Source organism: Onychomys torridus, chromosome 17 (genome assembly GCF_903995425.1).
Source record: "Onychomys torridus chromosome 17, mOncTor1.1, whole genome shotgun sequence".
NCBI classification, from domain to species: domain Eukaryota; kingdom Metazoa; phylum Chordata; class Mammalia; order Rodentia; family Cricetidae; genus Onychomys; species Onychomys torridus.
Genome location: NC_050459.1, coordinates 62928586 through 62952955, shown reverse-complemented (window position 1 = coordinate 62952955; position 24370 = coordinate 62928586). Strand labels below are relative to the sequence as shown.

At 56.2% G+C, this 24370-nt stretch overlaps 1 protein-coding gene across 1 annotated transcript; it reads left to right on the top strand.

The window, feature by feature from the left end:
- The first annotated feature begins 14193 nt into the window (after positions 1-14193).
- Positions 14194-16564, top strand: Jund (JunD proto-oncogene, AP-1 transcription factor subunit). Its single transcript, XM_036166775.1, has one exon. The coding sequence runs from the start codon at positions 14768-14770 to the stop codon at positions 15980-15982; it is 1215 nt and encodes a 404-aa protein (XP_036022668.1). The 5' UTR covers positions 14194-14767; the 3' UTR covers positions 15983-16564.
- The last annotated feature ends 7806 nt before the right edge of the window (positions 16565-24370 follow it).

The window sequence follows — 24370 nt, the reverse complement described above, 5'->3', positions numbered from 1 at the left end:
CCCACTAGGCCTCACTGTGGGCAGCACCAAGACCACCGCACCCACGTGAGACCCCACCCAGCAAGCTCCCTCCCTTGGCCCGGCCTCCTCCTTGAAGCCACCAGGCAGTGACTCATGCCCTCCATCCTATCCCGCCTCTGCTGGAACCAGGCTCCAAAACAGTCACCCAGCCTGCTCTCGGGAGGGGCCATGGACATACTTCAGGGCTTTGTTCAGTGCCTAAAAATACCAGCGTCCTGCAGCCTCTCCATCACACACACCCCCTGCTGCAGGGCCTTGTCACCCCTGGAGCAGCCCCCTGTGAGGGGGTCCTTTTCTGAAGCCTGTGACCTTGTTCATGGAGACCTCTCAGAGCCAGCTGAGGCAGGAGACTCAGGAGTGAGTTCTCAGCCTCCTCGGGTCACTCTGCAGTGCCAAGTTCCCCCAAATGGGCCTGTCTGTCCTCATTAGCTAAGGCATGAATCTTTTCTGCAGGCCTAAGAAAGGTGCACAAGGTGGGGGAGGATGGGGACTATGCCCTCCGCTCCATGGTGGGATCCTGGCAGGCACAGACCCAGGCTCCCCTGCCAGGCAGAGCAGCACGTGCAAAGGCCCGGGGCCAGCACACGCCAGCTGGGTCAAGGCAGAACGCTGCCCCACCTGCTTCTCCCTGAGGGAGGGTGAGTCACCCCAGACAGTCTAGTTCAGGGAGCCGGCCTCCCTGACCTCAGGTTCTCAGCAAGCGCAGGGTTGGCTTTGTCTTGCTTTGTGTTTACTGAGTGGATTTTATTCTTGATATGCCTTATTTCTGTGTAATCTCTCTTGTGCACATGCGCATGTAGAAGTCACAGGAGTGTCTGGTTCATTCCTCAGGAGGCATCCGCTTTGGTTTTTCAAACGTTTACTTCTCTATCTACTTATTTATTTATGGGGTTTGTGTGTGCAAGCGTGGTGTGTGTGTGTGTGTGTGTGTGTGTGTGTGTGTGTGTGTAGGTGACACCTTGTGGGAGCCTGTTCTCTCCTCTACCCTGTGAGTACCAGGGGACTGAACCTGGGTTGTCTGGCTTCATGGCAATTGCATTTAATTGACCCATCCCCCACCACACACACACACACACACACACACACACACACACACACACACACCAGCTTGTTTTTCTTTGATGTAAGGTCTCTCACAGCTCTACGGTTTGCCAAGTAGGGTAGCCTGGCCAAAGTCCTGGGGTCGTCTCCTCCCAGTGCTGGGGTGACCCAATGTGTTAGGGATCAAATCCAAGACCTCATGTATGCAGGTTAAGACAGGGTCTTCTTGTAGCCCTGGCTGGCCTTAAACTCACAGATCCCCCCTGCCTCCACCTCCTGAGAGCTGGGATTGATGGGGTGCCCCACCATGCTCTGCTCACATTTTTAGGCACAGTCTTTGGTGGTTTACTCTGTTGTCACTGCGTAGCCCAGGGTGCTTGGCCTCAGCCTGTTAGACACCAGCTCCTAGGACTTTATGCTCTGAAGTTGGGAGAAGATAAACAAAGAAGCCAAGAATAACACCCCAGAGGCCAGCTGAAGAAGAAGGGTCCTTGGAGCAACTGGAGAAGCAAAGGCCCTGGGGCAGGGACCAGTGCCATGGCTGAGATTGGGAGGGTGCTGGAGAAGGGTATGAGCTGTGGTTCTGTGGCTGTGGGAACAGGTCGGGGGAGGGGGCCGACAGGAATATGAGGAGCAGGTGGTGTCTTAGCCAGCTCCAGGTATGGGTTGGAGTGACCATAAGATCACCAAGCCCAGACCCTCATCCTCACAGTGACCAGACATTAGTGCACAGGACATGCTCTGCAAATGTGGGATGAAGAGATGGACAGACAGAAGGGCAGATGGGAGCATGGTGGGTGAGTGGGTTGGTGGAAGGTCAGGTGGATGGTTGTATGTGTGTACACCCCATGGGCCCTCAGTCAAGGGTATTAGAAACCACATCCTCCTGCTTTGTCTGCAGTGTCTGTGGAGAAGGTTCTCCAGCCTGTGCATTCTCCTGTCTCCACATCTTCCCACCCCCACAGCCACCAGCGACCCTGGTCCCCAGCAGAGGCTGCAGGGTGGGTGCTGGGCAGGATGCTCAGTGCTGGCCAGGCAGAGGCGGGCAGCCGGGTACCAGATGCTGCTACCTGCCTCTGCCTCTGACTCAGCATCACCATGGCAACCGGCTCTGCCGGATGCTCCTTGGGCTCAACATCGTCACTGCAGCCCAGCCACCGTCATAGCTGCCTCCCTGGCAGGGGGCACGGATATTTTTAGCAGATTTCAGGCATCACTGGAGACAGGAAGTCTAACTTCTGAACTGCGTCCAGCTGAAGGCCCTCAGTCTCCTGGAGCAGGTGGCATGTTTCAAGGGCTGGGTGACCATATATCACAGGACAGCACAGCTGGCACTGGTGGGGTGATGGCCAGAACTGAGCCCAGGCTTTTCCTGGGGGACGCACACTTGGGGAAACTAAGGAAAGAAGGGAAGTTATAGACTAGTAATGAATTGACCTCACACCCCGGCCGATGACGTTCTGGGGACCCCCAAGGGTCACCCCTCCCTTCATTCCTCACATTCTGACCCCAGGACCTCTCCCTGAGCCTTCTGGAACCATCGATCCACCAATGAATGCTATGAACCGGAAGTTCTGTCTTCTTTTCTGCTGTGATTGGTGTCATGTTAACTATTTCTACCCCCAGGATGTGAGGCCCCTGGCCAAGCTCCAGCCTGGCCAGCATCCTGCCTGCCCTTGTTCCCTGGGAGCTTTGACCACTCAGCCAAGCATGCCAAGGCTGGGAGAGGAGGCAGGTGTGGTGGGATATTGTGTACCCCAATAAAGCTTGCCTGGGGATCAGAGGACGGAGCCAGTCACTAGATTAGACATAGAGGTCAGGCAGTGGTGGCGCACACCTTTAATCCTAGCATTCAGGAGGCAGAGATCCATCTGGACCTCTGTGAGTTCAAGGCCACACTGGGAACAGAGCCAGGCATGGTGGCGCACGCACTGGGAAGGAAGTAAGACGTCAGGGCACAGAAAGGTACACAAGGTGTGAGTAAACAGGAAGTCTCTCTCTTGAGGCTGAGATTTCGTAGAGGTAAGAACATGGCTGGCTTGTTCTGTTTCTCTGGTCTTTCAGCTTTCACCCCAATATCTGGCTCTGGGTTTTTTATTAATAAGACCGTTTAGCAATTTTTGTTACAGCTAGGAGTGCCGGAGGTCCCTGGCCTCGGCCAGCGCTTTAGGGACAGGACAAGCACATGGGTGAGAAGTCACTCCCTGGGCAGAACTTTGCCGAGGCCTCCTGCAGAGTGTGTCCAGCTCTGGAGATGACCTATAAGAACAGAAGGCCACAACACACCAAGCATCTCAGGCAAGCGGGGTCCCCGCCCACCCCACACACCCATACATGTCCATCTGTCTGTCTTTTAGAGACAACGTGGGGGAGTGGAGAGACAGCTTGGCAGCTAAGAGAACCGACTGCTCTCTCAGAGGACCCAGGTTCGATTCCCAGCACCCACATGGCAGCTCACAACCATCTGTAACTCCAGTTCCAGGCGATCCAGCACCTTCTTCTGGCCTCCAAGGACACCAGGCACACAAGGTACACAGGCATGCATGCAGGCAAATCACACACACACACACACACACATACACACACACACACACACACACACACACACATATATATTTATATTTATATATTTATATAATAAAAATTTTTTTAAAAGATCAGGGTCACAGATCCACCAGACAGATGGTTTCAGGTTTTGAGCAAGGCAAACTTCACCTCTGCACACAAGTGTTCAGTGTCCCGGGGGCTGGTGAGCCGGCACGGGCCGCAGCCACTGCCTTCCATCCTAACTCTTCTCATTGGCTGACAGTGGGCACAAAAGGACAAAGAAAGGGTCCAGGAGACAGTGGCCACCGACAGCCAGGATTCCAGAGGAGCTTCAAACAGGCACACCCATGTCACACCTGACAGAGACTAGAGTCCTCACACACCCCAGATTTATTCACATTCTTTGCTTGGCAGTTGCTGGAGGGCTCTGGACTGGGTCTCTAATGACAAACCGAGTCAGCGCTCCAGCTAGGACTAAGTGTGTGGGAGAGGCTCCTCCTTGCTGTGTGGACCATTCTTCTGTTGAGCTGAGAGCCGGCTGTTCAGCCCTGAGCTTCTTCCTAAGTGAGGCTCCTGAGATCCTGGGGGCCCTGGAAACACTCGTGACTGGAGCTCTCTCCAACCTGACATGGGCTCCACTGTTTCCAGCTAAAATCATGTGATGCTGATCTTTGGCCCCGAGCTGGTGGCCATGACAGTGTCTCCACACCCCACAGACTGTCTCTGGCTGTAAGAAATGCAGTTGTTCCTGTCTACAGTAGTGCTGATGTCAGAACCAGCCTGGCTCCAACAGGGCCGTGGTTAGGCTTCGAGCTTTGGGTGCGTTTGGGGCTCCCCAAGATGCTCCTCTAGCACCTACCTAAATGTGGGGGTCAGACAACAAGCCACCTAGAGTTAAGGGCTCCTTCCTTGTGTGGGAGGGGCTTGAGGGCACTAAGGGGCGTCTGAGTACCACAGTGGAAGGGATATGAAGTGGACTCATGTCCTACAGTATACCCGCAGGTGCCTCAGGTACCACCAGAAAGCTGCTCACATGATCACTGGGTTAGTGTTTGGCCAGTTCCTGGCAGGATTTTTTGGGGGGCACAGAAAAATAGAGGACACTAAGGTTATCTGCCAGGAAACCCCATTTATTCCTCAGGTCAGGACTCACACCCAAAGGCCCCATGTTCTGAGGTTCGTTTTAGTGGTGTTGGAATTTAGGGCCACACTGCAAGGTGTCCCCCTCTTTGGTGAAATTGCCAGTGTGGGTAAAATGCTTGGCATCCTGGCCTCAAGAGGCGGGTCTGTTAAGTCTGGCTGTCCATGAGTTCAATTTTCTCAAGACAGGGTTTCTCTATGTAGACCAGGCTGGCCTTGAACTCACAGAGATCCACCTGCCTCTGTGCCCCACCCACTGCTGGGATTAAAGGCATGTGCCACCACCGCCTGGTTTATTGCATCTTGCTTATCTGTCAGCCTGTGACACTGAGGGGCCACCATCGCAAATGCTCACAGGTAGGGTGGCCGGCCTTGGGTGACAAAGCCAAAAGACAAGCCTTGGCATGTACGAGATAGACCCATAACCCCAACATTTGGGTCAAGACCCCCACTGTGACGCTGGCAAACTCACATATGTATGGGGAGCAGGGCTTGGGCATGTGCCAGGCTGGGCGTTGATGACCTGGCCTTGGGCTGAAGGAACCAGTTTCTGGCCAACAACCTGCTTTCCCTCCAAGCCAAGTTGACACTGTCCTTGGGATGGCAGAAACAAGGACTGTCATTTTCGTGACAGATTTGTCTTCTTTTTCTCAATACCTCGTAGCCTCCCTCCCATTGGCCCTAGCTTTAGGACTTCTATACTGTTGGCCACATCTCAGGGCAGCCTGAGGGAAGCTCAGATCTCCACGTGGCCTCTCCCTGAAGCTCTGGAAACATCATTCTTCTTGGAGGGCCATAGGGTCGTGATTCCCGCTTCTGGCTTCCCCAGGTCAGGGTAGCTTGTTTGCAGGGGTCAAAAGCTACCTGGTCATCCAGTGTTCCCACAGTCCTGACCCACGAAGCGCCACAGTAGCCAGGGTTACAGTCATTCGGGAGGGACTTCCTGGCCACCTTATGTGCCTTATGGACACAGTAAGAAATGGACACAAGCCTAGTCACCCAGGACTTGTCTCTGTGAAAGGGGACCCGTGGGTCACTTTACCACAGAATATTCTGCCCTGGCATATGCCATGATATCAACAAGCTGGTCCCCAGCAGTCATCCTGGTTGTGGGCTCCTGGGGTTAGGCTGCTGTAGTCTACACAGTTTCCCACAGTGGCCAAACCAACTTCATATGCAGAAGCCTTGTAGCACCCTGAATCACCTAGCCGCACCCCTGCTGTCCCGGGTCTGGTAATTCTCTGACCATCAGGGACCTCACGATTGTGGTGGCTTCAGCGGCAGCCAGCAGCACTTGGCCACTGTAACCCCACTTCTGAACAAGGCAGGCAGCCCTTCTGGTCAGGTCCTGGTCTGCCCAGCCCCAGTGCCGCCAGGAACCTCCCTGGGAGTGTCTGGCCAGTCCGGGGGCGGTGGCTGATCTGCCTTCCTGTACATTTCTCAGTCTTCCGCATTGGTTAAAGGTCACTTGCTCTTCCAGAGGAGGTGGGTTCAGTGCCCAGCACCTACATGGCTGCTCACACCATCTGTAACTCCAATTCCAGGCAATCCAACGACTCTTCTGGCCTCAACAAGCCCTGCACACACATGGCACACAGACATGTATATAAGTAAAACACATAAAATAAAAATTAAAAATGCCAAGTCTCTTAAATGTATGTTCAGGGACTTATGTTGTTGACTACTTCAGGGTGGGTTGGCCCCCAGGGAGCCTCTAGATAGAGAGCTAGTTTAGAGTTTTTAGAGTCCCGGGGACCCAGGACTGCCTGAAGGAGAACTGTAGAATCGTGGTGACCCTGAGGACACCCTCATCAAGATGTAGACAAAACAGGCTCCCTGTCTGGGGAAGGGGAGATTTCCCACTGTGTTCTCTGCACCATCCAGAGGCCACCCACAGCCCTCATGGAGCCGCTGAGAGCCCTGGACCCTGACAGAGGCCAGAGATGCCTGTCCTAACCCTCCCAAACTCCAGAGACTGGTCACTGTTCACACTCAGGTGACCCGTGTCCTCTCCAGCCTTTCCTGGCGCCGTTCACACCCCCTGGGGTGTCACACATGCAGAGGGACAGGGAAGGAACCAGCCACTCTTCTGGGTCCTGGTCTTAGCATCTGCTGGGATCCCAATTTCAGAACTGCTCCCAAGAGGCCCCTCTAAGCTGTATGAGCCTCAGCACCCATCCTTGGTCAGGCTAGGGCCGGCCCACCTTTATTACACACACACACACACACACACACACACACACACACACACACTCACACACACTGCCATGGATGCACAGCCGTGGTTTCTCCTGTGAGACAGGCAACAGCTCCCAGAGTGTGATCAGGACAGGCTTACCAGTGCCCACGGCTCTCACCAGTTACTCTTGGCTGGTTCCTGGGCCTCCCTGGGCTCCTTGCTCTGCTCACCAGGAGATCCATTGGTTTGGTCTGATGGTGCCAGGGGAGGTTACCTCTCCCGACTTCCCAGGGTTCAGACCCTAGTGACAGTGGAGGTTAACTCGCAGTCTGTTTCCCAGACGTGAGCAGCCAGGAAGCACTGCAGGGCTGTGAGACCAGAGGTGCCGGGTGGCAGTGTTTATTCACACCCAAAGGCCAAGCCGGAGCGTCAAGGGATGGACAGCTATACCTATTCTCCTCAGTGCCCCTTGACATGACACTCCCATTGCCTCCCCTGCAGGTCGACACCCTGGTGCTCTGTGCCCCGGGGCCGTGGCAGTCATGCAGCCACACGCCATGCCGCTTCCCTCTGTCCAGGGGGCTGTCACAGGGTACCCTTTGGTGCCAAAGGATGTGTACTGCTGCCCTCTCTCCAGGAACAGGGACTGGCCCTTACTGTTAGCTCCTCCCCAGATCTCACCAAAGGTGTGCACCAGGACAAAGGTACTTTTGAAACAGACCCAGACCCGTCTGGGTCTTTCTGGTACCTCGAAGCCTGGGCCGGCTCTAGCCAGCTGAGTAGCACCTCTGTTCTGGCTCCCACCTTCAGTCCTAAAGGGCCATCTCTACAGAGATTTCTCTTTGGTCCCATGAGATCTTTGTTTAATATTCTACGAAGTTCAAACACAGAGTTCAATTTTATTTAAAGTTTTTTGTTTGTTTGTTTGTTTGTTTTTGTTTTTTTTTTTTTTGAGACAGGGTTTCTCTGTGTAACCCTGGCTGTCCTGGAACTCACTCTGTAGACCAGGCTGGCCTCGAACTCACAGAGATCGGCCTGCCTCTGCCGCCAGAGTGCCTAGCTTTCTTTAAAGTCTTAAGGCCTCCAATTTAAAAATTAAACTGAAGGGCTTTAATCTCAGCATTCAACAAGCAAACAAACAAGAAAGAGTTAAACTGAAGGCTGGATGTGGCGGAACAAGCCTTTAGTCCCAGTACTTGGGAGGCAGGATAATCTCTGTGGGGCTAGCCTGGTGTCCATAAAGAGAGTGAGCCAGGTCAGCCCGGGCTAAATACTCTGTCCTCCAAAACTCCAGAGACTGGTCACTGTTCACACTCAGTTGACCTGTGACCTGACACCTCACGGTGTCCCGAGCCTCCTCCCCACCCAGAGTGCTGCCAGTACAGCCTACAGGTTAGTTTCTCGTTTCTTTTGCTAAGTGTAGAGGCTAGACCGGACACATTCTGGACAGCGCGGCGTGCGGAGGGGGGGGGGCACTCGTCAACTGGGCACTGTATTACAGGCTGTCCCGTTGTTCCTGTTCTTAGGTCCCCGAATAGGGCTGTGCCTGCTGACTTCAAGGGGATCCCTGCAGAGAAGCTGAAGGTCCAACCTTTCTAAGTTCAGAAGGAAGCCCATTCGAAAACCCACTCCACTCCTGGCAGCCCCAGGCAGGAGCATGGGTGAGACAGGGACCTCCATTCTGGTGGCTACTTTCTTTGAGCACCTTATGTGGGAGTTCTCAATTGTGCTTCCCCACTGTTGTGTCTAGAGTTCAGTGAGGGTCTGAGGACAAGAGGAGGGTCTGGGACCTTGGCTGGGTTGAGTTGGGTGTCAGCCACTCAGTCTACCTTCATGGTTAAGATTTACTTCTGTTTTGTTTTGAAGACAGGATTTCTCTGTGTAGCCCTGACTGTCCTGGAACTCACTCTGTAGCCCAGGCTGGCCTCGAACTCAGAGAGCCACCTGCCTCTGCCTCCCTTGAGTGCTGGGATTAAAGGCGCGCCACCACCGCCCGGCTACGATTTTTATTACTTTAAATTACATGCACGTGCACATATGTGTGTGTGTTTGTGTGAGCTGCCATGTGTGTGCTGGGAACTGAACCTGGGTCCTCTCCACGAGCAGCCGGTGTGTTGGGTGTTTCCAGCAATAGGAAGGAAGGAAAGGCACACATCGCCATGCTGGTCCTCGAGGGAGACGGGAAGAAGGGGACGTCAGAAGGTGCTGTGGCCTCTCCGTCCTCTCCTGCACACCAGGCTCAGAGGAGCCCGGCCACCTTCCCTGCTCGTGCACTGTGGCCGTGGGCAGCTTCTGGCGGGGTCTGGACCGGGGAGCTGGACCCTAGGACGGCTCAGGCTACTCCAGGTCCCCGATGCGGCCTCAAGACCTGCAGTACGGGATGGGCGGCTCTGAGCAAAGGCGGGAAAGAGCACAAAGGACGGTGCAGGGGGGGGGGGGGAGCCCCGGGCTGCAGCTGGCGGGGAGGAGGGCTGCGGGCCGGTGGCGGGGTCGCGGTCACGTTCTGGCTCACGTGGGTCGCAGGCCGGACGGACCGGGGTCCTCGCACCCACCGTGGGTGCTCCCGCACAGCCCTCCCGCCCTCCGCATCGCCCCTCCCCCAGCGCTGGGTCTGATGCGCAGCGGGCTGGGCGGAGGACGGGAGGAGGCACAGCGGAGGCAGGGGGCTGTCGCCTACCGTAGGCTCGTTCTCTTCCCCCTTTCCGGGCTGCACGGCGCACCCGTGCCAGTGCGCGCAAGGGAAACTGAGGTACGGGCTACGCGAGAACTGCGTAAGGACGCCATCTGCGTTCTGAACACACCAAAAAGCCCCCAAATGTACCCCAAATCATTTCGTTCCAGCCGAGGACCCGGGACCGGGGGCAGGGGAGGGGACAGTGTGGGGCCCTGTGCCTCGGTGTCCCCAGGGCGCGGAGGCCGAACCCCACTGCCGCTGCCATCCTCTGAAGTTGGCCTGGCCAGGCCTGCTCCCAGCCCGCGCGGCTGCCACCCTGGTCCCTCAGCCCCTGGGTCCGCATTCTGCTCCGTGCTGGGCCCCTTCGGGTTTCCCTGTGCGCACCCTCGGGCTCGGGGAAGACAGTCGTGAGGTGCACCACAGGACCAGACTCTCCATCCCTCCTCACCGCCTCCCTCCAGGTTCCTGCCCCGCCGGCTGCCCTGGGTGGGGGGCAGGCCCTGGTTCTCCTCTTCACCGAGGGACCCCAGAGCTGGGTCCCCGAGTGCCTCTTCCCAGTTCTCCAAGACAGGAGGCTTGTGTGCGGGGCTGCCTGTTCCCAGCTCGCTGCCCGCTGGACAACCTGTGCCATTCACTCCCTCACCACAGGAAGGCTGTCACCGCAGGACCGGGGGTGCGGACAGTCCGGGCCTCCAGGCGGAGGAGGAACTTCTCTCCAGTGGGGTCCTTAGCCCCAGACCCCGTTACCTGGAGGTGGGGCTGGTGTCAGATGGAGGCAAACCCCTTCCTCACACAGGGTCCAACATCACCCCGGAGGCTGGGACTCTCAGAACAAGCAGTCACTGGTGCCTAGTGGGTGCTGGGTCCCATACACCTGGCTTGGGGTCTCCCTGTCTTGAATACCACTCTCTGTGAGGTCCCACCCTAGCCCTGGTCCCTGAGCTCTGTATCTGTCTCTAGGCCGTCCATCCCTGTGATCCAAAGGGTGCTTTGGAGCAAAATCAGAAAAGAGATGGGGCTTAGTGAGAGCCAGCTGTGGCGCACGCCTGTAATCCCAGCACTCTGGAGGCAGAGGCAGGCGGGTCTCTGGCTGCCTGGGCTGTAGAGCCAGTTCCAGGCAGCCAGGGCTATATAGAGAAACCCTGACTTTAAAAAAGAAAGAAAATGGCTTACTATAGAACAGTTCATTCCTTTTGCTTATTTATTCGTTTATTCTTGTTTTCGTTTGTATTTTGAGACTGATCCTGTGTCCCAGGCTGCCCTCAAACTTTGTCTAGTTGAGACTGCCTCTCAATGCCTCAAGACAGGTGTGCCCCACACTAGGCTTAGAAAGTGCCTCAGTAAGACTTGTTCTGTGCCAGCTGGTGAGATGGCTCAGAGGTAAAGGCACTTGCCACCGAGCCTGAGTTCTGTCTCCAGGACCCACATGATAGAAGGCAGAATCCACTGGCTGCCACAGCTGTCCCCTGACCCACATGTGGCTGTAGCATATGTACACACACACACACACACACACACACACACACCCGCCGACCAAATAGATAAATGCAATGTTTAAGAATCGGTCTTTGGACGGTGGTGGCGCACTCCTTTAATCCCAGCACTCGGGAGGCAGAGGCAGGTGGATCTCTGTGAGTTCGAGGCCAGCCTGGTCTACAGAGTGAGTTCCAGGAAAGGCGCAAAGCTACACAGAAAAACCCTGTCTTAAAGAGAAAAACCAAAACCAAAAACTTGTCTTCTGTGAAAGAGCCTAGAGCAAGGTGGCTTAAACCCCTCCACCCACCCGCCCCACTCGGAAAGGCCTTGTGGGAGGTGGGATGGGCGAGAAACAAACAGCGCAGGTGGACCGTGGACAGGCCCACGGCGGCAGGTGCGTCCCGACGCTGGCCTGCGCTGAGGGCCGTGGGAGGGCTTCCCTGGGCCTGTGGCTAGCCCGGGCGGGCGCCAGCCATCAGCAAACCCGACAGACACCGGCCGGCGAGGAAGCTGAGGCTGCGCTTCATTTCCTCATTTTACAGGTTTTATGAGGCTGGAAGGAGCTGGCGGCGCCCCAGAAACAGGACGTGGGCCCTTCGCAGAGGCTGCGCAAACACCTGCGGTCGGCCGGGCCGGGGAAGCAGCGGAGGGCGGGAGGGCGGCCTTCCTTCCCGGTAACCCGACCCTCAGGAATGCGGCCGGGCCCAGCCACCCGGGGGGTGCCCACAGTCTGCCCCACGCCGGCCGGGGGCAGTCCCCTGCCGCCGCTCCTCCCAGGGGCCGCCTTTGGGTCTTCCCGTTTTATGAAGCTGATGATCAGTTTCTGCCGGTTCAAGTGAAGACTGAAAACGTAAACCAGGAAACTCAAATTTATCTTCGCACTGTGGACAGGGACTGAGAGCCTGGGGATTCGAACTCAGGCTCACAAGACACCAGGTTCCGTGTGGGGGCCGCACCGTCTCCAGCCTGGGCTGTGGCACCCTGGGCAGGTCATTTCCCTCCCCAGACACTGCCCAGGGAAGGCAGAACCGAAAAAGGACTCTGTTCCTGCTCAGCCCAGTTCCAGTGACAGGCACCAGGCACCGGCTCCGGGCCAACCCGGCGCCCCGAGACTTCCTGACCCCTCCTGTCCTTACTGAGGTTTTGAGTGGGATTATTTTAGGGAGGCTGAGCACCCAAGACTCGCCGTTTACATTTCTCCAAATAACAAAATTGAACAGTGACTGAAGGGGTGGCGAGGCGGCCCTGTTGGTAAAGGCGCTTGCTGCCAAGTCGGAGAGCCTGAGTTCAGTTCACAAGGCCCACATGGTGGGAGAGAACAGATTCCTCAAGCTGTAGTCCTTCACGGGCCTCCGCATGCTCGCTCCCACAGAAATGCAATCGGGAACACTCAGCCGGGCAGCAGTGACCCGCGTCTGTACTCCCAGCCTGCAGGAGACAGGCGGATGTCGGAGTTCGAGGCCAGCCCGGTCTACAGAGCCAGGACAGCCAGGCCGACCCAGGGAAACCCTGTCTCGAAAAACAAGGAAATATCCAGCTGTTACCATTCCTCAGCCTCCATGTAACTACAAAAATGCTCCGGAGGCTGATAGGAAACGGGCTCAGAGAAAGGTCCTCAGCCAGCTCAAACCGGCGCCGCCTCCAGAGGGCCAGCCCATCCCCCACGGCCAAGGCCGAGGCCCAAGGTCAGGGCGGAGCCTCGGGCGTCCCCAGCTGCGCACCGGCCCCGGGGAGAGGCGGGACTGGCGCCCGGGGCGGCTGGCTGCAGGCCAGCACAGCAGGCCCAGCCTCCGGGGGCCCAGCCTGGGATCCGGCCGGCGAAAGCCCACGTGTGCCGGGAGGCCACCTTCGTCCTGGACGATTCCTCGGCTACCACGGGGAGTAAGGGCTGGGCGTGCGGGGCACCAGGTCAGACGGGCCATGGTGAGGGGTGGGAGGCAGAGGCGGCCCTTGAGGTGGTGGGCCTGGCCCTCCCCCATCCCAGCCGGGCCTGGCGGGCATACGGTACTAATTAGGGGTAATTACCAGCCAGGATCTTTTCGCCAGCTCCACTTGGGACCCACCCCAGGCCCTGGCAGTCAGGGGTAAGAATGTGTGCCACCATGGCTGCCCAGAAGCTTGCTGGGCACTCAGGTTGAGACTGGCTTTGGGGCACACCTGTCTGCCCACTCAGAAAGTGGAGGCAGGGGATCAGTTCCGAAGTCTAGCCTGAGCTACAGGAAATTCTGGCTCGAAATAAACTCAAGAACAAAACCCACAAGCTCACCCCCAAACTTTCACACCATGGTAAGGTGCCCGCCTGGGTTGTCACTCCAGTACTTGATAAACTGAGGCAGGTGATTGCCAGTACGAGGCCAGCTTGGGTTACACCCATTGCATGATGGTCTTTAAGCCCAGCATTGCCAGGTCCCTATCTCTGTAAATCCCAAGCCAGCCAGGGTTGTAAAGTTAGACCATCTCTCAAAATATAAAACTTGCCGGGCGGTGGTGGCACACGACTTTAATCCCAGCACTTGGGAGGCAGAGGCAGGTGGATCTCTGTGAGTTCGAGGCCAGCCTGGGCTACAGAGCGAGTTCCAGGAAAGGTGCAAAGCTACACAGAGAAACCCTGTCTCGAAAAACCAAAAAACAAACAACAAACAAACAAAAACCAAGAAAGAGTTAAAATCAAATGCGTCCTGGAAGCAACATCACCATCCAGGACCTGGGAGGCTGAGGTAGATTGCGGGGGCTCAGAAGTCAGTCTGGGCTACAGAGCGAGATCCGTCTCAGAATATCCAAAACCAGGGACGCGGGGTGGGAGTGGGTGGTCTGACAACTGAGTGCCATCCCAGGAATCCCCCGAGCTGTCCTCTGACCTCCACAGGTGCACGCGCGCGCGCGCGCACACACACACAGTCAAATGTAAAACGAGCAAAACCAAAAACTTCATACCTAGGTGAAGCGGCTCAGGCCTGCTATTCAAACACTGGGGAAGGTGAGGCAGGGGAATTAAAGTGAGTTCATGGTTAGGAGAAAGGAGGAGACCCTGTCTTATAACAACCCAAAACGAAGATTAAACCTTTTTTCACACTAACACGGGCGGCTGCCTGGAGCCCTGGCTGGGTGCAAAGGCGGGAAGGCAGGTTTAACTCCACTCAGAGACCGACAGGGCAGGAAGCACCCCAGCAGCTTCCGGGGCTGCCCAAGGGACCCCTCTGCCCACCGTCATCCTGCCCCGCCCGCACCTGCCAGCCCCGAGCCTGGCCCCCTGCGCGGGGCGTGGTCTCTGGTGGGCGTGCCCACAGAGGGCGTGGCTTCTTGAGGTCCGGCCCATCACGCCACAGGATGAGTGCCCGCACTGAGACGAGGGGAGAGACCGACCACGGACGATGGGTCAGAGAGATACAGGGAAGACAGAGAGAGGAGGGAGAGGGAGGCGAGAGAAAGAGATAGGACGGAGCGGGAGGAAAGGGACGGAATGGGGGAGGGAGAGAGAGGACAGAGACTGAGCCCAGCACTCCACGCCGGGCGTGGTGACCCGGCCAGGCCGCGTTCAGCCCCACCCCCATGACGTCAACCCACAATGCCCCGCGTTGTTGTGCCATGTAGCGAGCGTCGCCCGTGGCAACAGCGGCCGCAGCAGCCACGGAGCGAGGGCGTCCCGGGCCCCGCCTCTTTATGCAAATCTACGACGTCACCTCGGGCCAATGGCGAACGGGGGCGGTGAGCTCATCGCGGGGGCCGAGGCTATAAGGGTGCGCGCGGGCGTCGCGGGCCAGAGCGGCCGGCAGCGGAGCCGGGCAGCACGGGCAGCGGACGGGGGGGCGCACGGGGCCCCCCGGGGAGGCCGCGGCCACTCCCCCCGCCCCGGGCCGAGCGCGGCGGGGGAGGCGGGGATGGAAACGCCCTTCTACGGCGAGGAGGCGCTGAGCGGCCTGGCTGCGGGTGCGTCGAGCGTCGCCGGTACTGCTGGGGCCCCCGGCGGTGGTGGCTTCGCGCCCCCGGGCCGCGCGTTCCCCGGGGCGCCCCCGACGAGCAGCATGCTGAAGAAAGACGCGCTGACGCTCAGCCTGGCGGAGCAGGGAGCGGCAGGATTGAAGCCCGGGTCGGCCACTGCACCTTCCGCGCTGCGCCCCGACGGCGCCCCCGACGGGCTGCTGGCGTCGCCGGACCTGGGGCTGCTCAAGCTCGCGTCGCCGGAGCTGGAGAGGCTGATCATCCAATCCAACGGGCTGGTAACCACCACCCCGACCAGCACACAGTTCCTCTACCCGAAGGTGGCGGCCAGCGAGGAGCAGGAGTTCGCCGAGGGCTTCGTCAAGGCGCTGGAGGACCTACACAAGCAGAGCCAGCTGGGCGCGGCCACCGCGGCCACATCAGGGGCCCCCGCGCCCCCCGCGCCCGGGGACCTGGCGGCCACTCCCGGAGCCACCGAGACCCCCGTCTACGCCAACCTGAGCAGCTTCGCGGGTGGCGCCGGGCCCCCTGGGGGCGCGGCCACCGTGGCCTTCGCCGCGGAGCCAGTGCCCTTCCCGCCGCCCCCAGGCGCGCTCGGGCCGCCGCCACCTCCGCATCCACCGCGCCTGGCCGCTCTCAAGGACGAGCCGCAGACCGTGCCGGACGTCCCGAGCTTCGGCGACAGCCCTCCGCTGTCGCCCATCGACATGGACACGCAGGAACGCATCAAGGCGGAGCGCAAGAGGCTGCGCAACCGCATCGCCGCCTCCAAGTGCCGCAAGCGCAAGCTGGAACGGATCTCGCGCCTGGAGGAGAAAGTCAAGACCCTCAAAAGCCAGAACACCGAGCTGGCGTCCACCGCCAGCCTGCTGCGCGAGCAGGTGGCGCAGCTCAAACAGAAAGTCCTCAGCCACGTCAACAGCGGCTGCCAGCTGCTGCCCCAGCACCAGGTCCCCGCGTACTGAGCCTGAGCGCGGGGCGCATGCGCGGACTCGCTGCGGTGGGGGGGCACCCCGGACTCCTTCGAGACTCGGTGCCCCCGGACTCGACAAGCTGGACCCCCCTTAACTCCGGGTGGGGACCCCGAGCGCACGACCCCCGCCCTCGCGCCACTTCTGTCTCCCCAGCCTCGCGCGTGTTGCACAAGCCCGCGCCCCGGCAGCCCCTTTGTGCCGCCGAGGAGGGGCTCCTAGAGGCGCGCAGCCTCCGCTCTGCCTTTCCTTTTTCGTTTTTTTTTTTGCCTTTTGGAAGAGAGAACGGGAGTGTCCGATTCCGCCCTATTTATGTTTCTACTCGGGAACAAACGTTGGTTGCGTGTTGCGTGTGTGTTTCCTTGTGTTGGTTTTTTAAAGAAACGGGAAGAAAAAAAAAAAACCCTCCCCCTCCGCCCTCTCCCCTTCCCCCCCCCCTCCGCTCTCTCTCCCCTCCCTCCTCCCGACACTATCCCTCTCTTTTTGTTTGGTTTTGTTTTGCTGCGAGTCCACATTCCTGTTCCGTAATTCTTGGTTCGCCGGTTTTGTGTTTTCAGTAAAGTCTTCGTTACGCCAGCTTGGCTGTCCGCCTCCTTCTTCCCCATCCCCCCACCAGCCGGGGCCGGTGGTGGGCGGGGCCTGGCCCGCTCCCATCCCCCCCCCCAGTCTCTTACCCTCCCCAACTCCCCAGCGGGGCGTGGGCGCGGGCCGAAACTGCACATCTGCGGGGCGAGCGCCACCTAGGTGCAGGCTGTGGGCTCTGGCCTAGGTGGCACCGGGACTCTGGGCTCCTGGGCTAGCCTGTGCAACATAGCTGGTCCATCCTTTGGGAAGAGGGTGACGAAGTCGAAGAGGGAGGAAGGCGCGCACTCACGACTGCCTCACCCTTGGGCCTCGGTTCTCCCGATCTTCAGCCTCCATCTGGTGTTTGGGAGGCTGGCATCATCCTTACAGAGTGGTGCTGGGGTCGCAGTCTGCGCTCAGTAGGAGCTTTTATTCGCCTTTGTTGGTTTCAGGGGTACCTCAGGCCAGGAGCCTTCTGTCCAAGACCAGGAGGGGAAGGTGGCGGCCTAGAGTCAAGGAGTGCATTTAAATATCTCCCCGACACGCCCCCCTCTCCCGACACCTGTTCTCCTGTTTGAGGAAACAATGTTCAGCGATGTTGAGCTCTTGGCTTGAGGTCACTCAACATCTTTGTTTCGTTTTTTGAGACAGGATCATTCTATATAGTCCTGGCTGCCCTGGAACTTGCTTTGTAGACCAAGCAGGCCTGGGACTGCCAGAGAGTCCTGCCTCTGCCTCCTGAAGGCTGGGGTTAAAGGCATGCCAGCATTCCCAGGGAATCTTTACTTGCGATGCTGGAGATGAACGCCTCAGACCTAGGGCACATTAGGCAAGGCCCTCCTTCAAGTCAGCCACGGCCTTCTGCCTTGGAGAGTCACACTGCCAAGCAGGGAGATTGGACCCCCGGGCTCCACCTGCCAAGTTGTGCACTTTCCTGTCAGCCCTGGCCATTGCTGCTGAGACACTGTGTCTTGGGGTCCCCTCAGGATGTCAGCATGGGTGCTAAGGTCACAGGGTAAGTCCTAGTTGTGGGGCATGTGTCCAGGATCACCCATAAGCCAAGTGGGTACCGGCCCCCTTGTCTACAGAAGAGCGGGCTTTCTCTCCTGCTGTTCTCTGCTCCAACCCACCTGCCCACCCTGAACAGCACTGTTTTTTAGCCCAGCTTGGTGATGCTGGTCACCCCAGCATTTTCCAGGCTAAGGCAGGGGTTCTTCAGCCTGGGCTACAGAGCAAGACCCTGTCTAGAATGACAAAGGCTAGTAAACAATAAAGGAAACTGAGCAGAGGTTTCCTGAGTGCAGCAATGACAAGCTAGGTTTCTGCAGTGTGGGATGGAGCCCAGGGCTTCGCCCGTGCTGGGCAGCCATTCTCCTGAGCTCCAAACACTGGAGTCTAGCTTGGGGACCGTTTGTAACGGTCACATGCTCTCTTTGTGGGCCTCTAGCTTAATGCCATGGAATGGGAGTGTCCAGGTCTAGGTTTGGCCTTCCCTTTCAGAATGGACCAATCGAGGCTTGGAGCCCTGTCTCACACGACTCAGTAGGAATCTGAACTCTCCCTTGGCCTTTGGAATGCTGGGATGTCTGTGCCCACACCAAGTTGACTGTTTCCCTGCTTTTGTAGTGCTGGATGGAACTCGGGTCTTTATAAAGATTTGTCCTGTTGTGAGACAAGGTGCCACCATGTAGCCAGGCTGGCCTGGAACTCACAGAGATCCACCTGTCTCTGCCTCCCCAGTGCTGGGAATAAAGGTGTGCACCACCACCATGCAACTGAAGTGGTGTTGATGTTGGGAGTGTTTTCTAGTCAGCTGATCTGAGCCAGGCTGGGTACCGCAGCCAGTGGTTAAGCAGTCAGCAAGAGGGTCATGAGTTCCAGGCCAGCCTGGGCTGCATAGGGAACCCCTATCTCAAAACACCAAGGACTTAGTGCCAGAGAATGTGCCAAGGGTGCCTGGCCTCTGGCTTCTATTCTCAAGCACTGAGAGGCTGGGTCTGCAATTCAAGTCCATCTCTCTCTCTCTCTCTCTCTCTCTGAGCCTCAGTTTCCTGATCTGTCACACAGGCTAAGGTTGCCATACCCAAGCTCCCAAGGGGACAGAATAGGCTCACCAGAAGTGCTCAGAATAGCTAAAGGTCAGAGAGGTGGGGGCGGGGCACAGGGTCTGCTGCTTTCCTGGAGGCTGGACAGCCCTGCAGTCCTTGCTCTGACAGCCCCGTGGCCGGGCTAAGTGGTTCTGGCTTAAGTGTGCTGTGCACAGGCCAAGGTGTGTGTCAGCCTTGGCCAGTGTAGCTGTGACTCATGTTGGGTGCTAGCCCAGACTGGGGAGGTGGCCCAGAACCTTGGCCTCACTCCACCTACTGCCTCCCAGAGACATGGCTCACAGTCCATGCCTACATTTTTCTGTTTTGTTTTGTTTTGTGTTTTTGTTTGCCTCTACACAGCGTCTCCTATGTAGCCCAGGCTGGCCGGCAACTGTAGAGTCCTGGCCTGAAAATCACTGGCACCCTCCCATAAACCCCCAGGAGGTGTGATGACTTCTGTGAACTCTAAGGCTGCCTGTGTGTCTTTTCATGCCCCTCGGATGCCTCTAGGGTATATATAGATTAGATATAGATTTGGTTTTTTTAAGATTTATTTATGTATACGGTGTTCTGTCAGCATGTATGCCTGCCCAGCAGAAGAGGGCCTCAGATCCTGTGATAGATGGTTGTGAGCCACCATGTGGGTGCTGGGAATTGAACTCAGGACCTCTGGAAGAGCAGTCAGTGCTCTTAACCTCTGAGCCATCTCTCCAGCCTCTGGAATATTTTGTGGGCCCAGAGATACCTCAGGGGGTGATAGACCTCTGTCAGGATATGACAAGGGGAGAGTTTGGGAGTCACCTGTGTGCTCAGAGCCCTAAGTTTTGGTATAGGTTATAGCCACCATGACAGCTCAGACCCTCCTGTACCTGCCAGGGGTGCAATTCCGTGTTCTAGAACCCTCTCCCCTCCACTCTGCTGGGGATTGGTCGGAACTCAGCCATGAGTCATAAAGACATTTGGGTACCAGGGTCCCGAGGCTGGCCAGTGGGGCTGGTGGCTTCAGCTCTGGGGACAGGTGAGTGGGTTGGTGGGGTGCCACTCATCTGTCACCTGCTCTTGCCAAGGACGTCTGGGTCCTCTGGGCTGTGGTAGCTCAGCCCCTCAGAGGCATTTTGGGGTCCCCCAGCCTTGATGGTACTTTGTCTCTTGGGCACCAACCCTGGTGAGCTGAGATGTGCTTGCCCTGTGTACTAACAGGGAAACACTGGCTCTCAGATAGGCTCACAACTGTCCCCAGCCTGCCAAGGTGCCCTCCATTCCTTCAACCCGGCAGTCCTGTTCCCAACTTCCTCCTTCTGCACTCTTACCAGCTCTTGGGTCAAATGGAGGGTTTTTTGTTGGTTGGTTGGTTGGTTTTTGTTTTGTTTTGTTTTGTTTTTCGAGGCAGGGTTTCTCTGTAGCTTTGTGCCTTTCCTGGAACTCGCTTTAGAGACCAGGCTGGCCTCGAACTCACAGAGATCTGTCTGGCTCTGCCTCCCGAGTGCTGGGATTAAAGGCATACGCCACTACTGCCCAGCGAATGGAGGTTTTATTTGTTGTTGTTTTTGTTTTTAAATAGGGTCTCGTGTAGCTCAGGCTAGCCTCAAACTCATGAGGTGAGTATGAGCATGAGTTTTTTATTCTCCTGCCTCCACCTCCTGTGTGCTAGGCTGACAATCATGCATTACCACCAATACCCAGCTTTGTAGCCCAATCTGTCCTGGAACTGACAACAATCCTCCTGCCTCAGATACCCACATACCTGATTTTATGGGGTGCTAGAGATGGAACATGTAACTCTCACATTCATCACGGGTCTGCTACCTAAGCACCAGTCCACATGCTAGCTCCTGCTCCCCAGTTCTCAGAGTCTGATCCCATTTCCCTGGGCAGTGGCATGCCTGTCACCGGCTGTGACAGTGACTGATTGTGAGCCTGCTGACAGCCCCTCCCAGCATGCTGGGGGTGTCACAGGTGTCTCCCACAGATGAGTGTTCGTTTGGATAAAGAGGGCAGTTTGGGTTGCAGAGGGCACAGAATGGGGGCTCAGTTGCTGACCCCATGCTGGCTCAGTGTTGAAGCCAGGGGTGTCTTGAGGGCCTGGGGGGCACCGTGACCACTCCAGGACTGAGGACACCCCTGGAACCTGTCCCGAAGGGGAGGGCTGGTGGTCACCCTTGCTGACTGGGCTCAGTGAGCCAGGTTCTGCTGTGGACCCTGTAGTGACCGTGGACAGGTAACCCCAGTTTTTTGACTCGGTTTCTTTTCTCTTGCTTTCTCCAGACAGGGTACCGTTATGTCAGCAGTCAGGCTGGCCTCGAACTCACAGGAAGCTGCCTGCCTCTGCCTCCCCAGTTCAAGGATCAAAGGCATGTGCTATAACTTACTGTTTCACTGGCCCGTGGCTCACTGAGTCATCAAGGCAGGGTGGCCAGAGAGCCCTTGGGACCCTGCCTGTGCCTCACAGCACTGGGTTATAAACATAAGCCTCAACACCTGTTTGTTTTTTGAGACAGGGCTGTCTTTGAACTTGCTCTGTGGCCCAGGCTGGCCTCAGACTCACAGAGATCAGCTTGCCTCCACACACCCAATATTTACACATGTTCTGATGAGATCAGGTGCTTGTGTGGTGGGCATGGTGCTGGAACTCTGCTGTTCCCTAGCCCTGTCTGTCTGTCCTAATAATCATGAAGAGACCTTTTAAAGCCCCCTCTGCAGCTGGCATGGTGGTGCTCATGGGAGAGCACATGGGGCTCAGTCTGCTGTTCCCAGCACCCACAGCAGGTGGCTCACACTGCCGTGACATCAGCTCCAGGGGCTCTCTTCAGCCTTCCAAGGGCACCTGTGTGCACAGAGCATCGTCTTAGTGTTTCTATGCTGAGATAAAACACCACGCCCAAAGCAAATGGGGAAGGAAAGGTCTATTTGGCTTAGGCTTCCACATCTCTGTTCATCATCAAAGGAAGTCAGGATAGGAACTCACGCAGGGCGGGAGCCTGGAGGCAGAGCTGATGCAGAGGCCATGGAGGGTGCTGCTCACTGCTTCCCATGGCTTGCTTACAGCTCCCAGGACCACCAGCCCAGGTGTGTCCCCACTCCGCCATCAATCACTAATTAAGAAAATGCCCACAGACTGACCTCATGGGACATTTTCTCAGTTGAGGCCCCCCGCCTCTCTGATGACTCAAGCTTGGGTCAAGTTGACATAAACTATCCAGATACATATATAAATAACACTAAAAATAATTTTTAATGAAATCAGATGATAAAACGGGCTGGAGAGAGAACTTGGGACCAAAGAGCACTGACTGCTTTCCTGGAGAATCCACTTTGATTCCAAGCATCCCCATAGGGGTTCACAGTCACTGCTAACTCCCACCCTGGGGATCCAATGCTCTCTGGCATCCACGGGCATTGCATACACATAATGCACAGACATACACACAGAGAAAACATTCATATACTTGAAATAAATTGTAAAAACTAAAGACAACAGAGTGGTATGTGGGGATGGCTCTTGTTAAGAGCAAGTGCTCCTCAGTCATGAAAACCAGCTTGGATCCCAGTGCCCAGAGAACAGCCTGAGCAAGTGCACATGCCTGTAACTGAAGCATGCACACACGTCACACACGTACACTCACAGATACACATATAAAACAATATTTTAAAAAGATTATAGCCAGCCAGGTGGTGGTGGCGCACACCTTTAATCCCAGCACTTGGGAGGCAGGGGCAGGCGGGTCTCTGTGAGTTTGAGGCCAGCCTGGGCTACAGAGCGAGTTCCAGGACAGTCAGGGCCACACAGAGACACCTGTGTCACAAAGGAAAATGAGTTAGACAATCTCCAGCTGTGACTATGGATCAGGTTGCTTGTGTCTTCAGTGCTACTGGGTTTTGCTGTCAGGTGTGTATGATGGTATTGTGTTGCCTAAAATATTGTGCACCCTAATAAACTTATCTGGGGTCAGAGATAGAACAGCCACAATATTAAACATGAGGATAGGCAGTGATAGCACACGCCTTTAATCCTAGCATTCCAGAGGCAGAAATCCATCTGTTCAAGGATACAGCCAAGCTTGGTGACTCCCGCCTTTAACCCTAGAAAGTGAACCTTTAATCCCAGGAAGTGATGGCAGAAAGCAGAGAGGTATATAAGGTGTGAAGACCAGAAACTAGAAGCTTTTGGCTGGTTAAGCTTTTAGGCTTTGGAGCAGCAGTTCAACTGAGATCCATTTGAATGAGGACTCAGAGACTTCCAGTCTGAGGAAACAGGATCAGCTGAGGAACTGGTGAGGTGAGGTAGCTGTGGCTTGTTCTGCTTCTCTGATCTTCCAGCATTCACCCCAATAACTGGCCTCAGGTTTGATTTTGTTAATAAGACCTGTTAAGATTCCTGCTACAGGTGTGGGTGTGTCTGTTGTCCTTTATCTTCTGATTGTGTCTCTTCTGAGGACACAGCCATGACAACCTGAGAACTCTCAGCCCTTTGCCTGGTGTATTTGTCTCTACTTAGTTACATTCAACATGTCCAAGTCTTTGTGTTTTAAGTGCATATTTGGAGGGCTGGAGAGAGGGCTCAGTGGTTAAGAGCACTTACTATTCTTCCAGAGGACCCAGGTTCAATTCTCAGCACCCACATGGTGTCTCACAACTGTCTATAACTCCAAGATCTGACATTACACAAACATACATGCAGGCAAAGCACCAATGCACATAAAATAAAAATAAATACATTTTAGCCATGTGGTGCAGATCCAAGACAAGCACCAAAACTACACGGAGAAACCCTGTCTCAACAAACCAAAAAAAAAAAAAAATGCATATTTGGTAGTAAAATTAAATTAGGGTCATTTGACTATCATTTATCTCTGTAGACAGGGCCGTATTCTGTAGCCCAGGCCTCCTGGTTGTGGATTAGGGTGTGCTTCCCAGGACTAGTCTAGATTGTTGTTTTGGGTTTCTTTTTGTTTTGTTTGTTTTGTTTTGGTTTGGTTTTTCGAGACAGGGTTTCTTTGTGTAGCTTTGCGCCTTTCCTGGAACTCACTCTGTAGACCAGGCTGGCCTCGAACTCACAGAGATCTGCCTGCCTCCGCCTCCCGAGTGCTGGGATTACAGGCGTGTGCCACCAATGCCCGGCTTAGTCTAGTTTTTTATTGTTGTTCTGTTTTCCCTTTTTATGTGTATAGGTGCTTTACCTGCATGTATGTCTGTGTACCATGCGTGTGTCTGGTGCCTGTTGAGGCCAGAAGGCGTCATAGCTGCTGAGACTGGAGTTTCAGATAGTTGTGAATTGTCATGCAGGTGCTGGGAGCTGAAACCCAAGTCATCTACAAGAGCCACAAGTGCTGTTAACCACTGAGCCATCCCTCCAGCCCCTGACCTAATTCTTTTAAACTGATGAGTATTAATTTGTGTGTGTGGGGGTGGGGGTGCGTGTGCCAGGAGTACATGCAGACGCAGAAGATAACTTGCAGGAGCCGCTTACCTCCCCGCACTCTGGAGGTTCTGGGGGTTGAACTTGGGTCCAGCTTAGCCAGTTACTCCCACGCTGAGCCATCTCGCTGCTGTAGACGACACTTCTGGCTGAGTGTGTGTGCCCTGGACGTGTGGCCCTCACCCTTCTAGACAACAAAGACATGGGCCCCTCCCCCAACCCCACCTGTGTCCTTGGACCCTCCTAATCTTTGATATATAAATGTCCAGGTACATTTCCCATCCTCCCCAGGCACCCCCAAACCCGCCTCCTCTT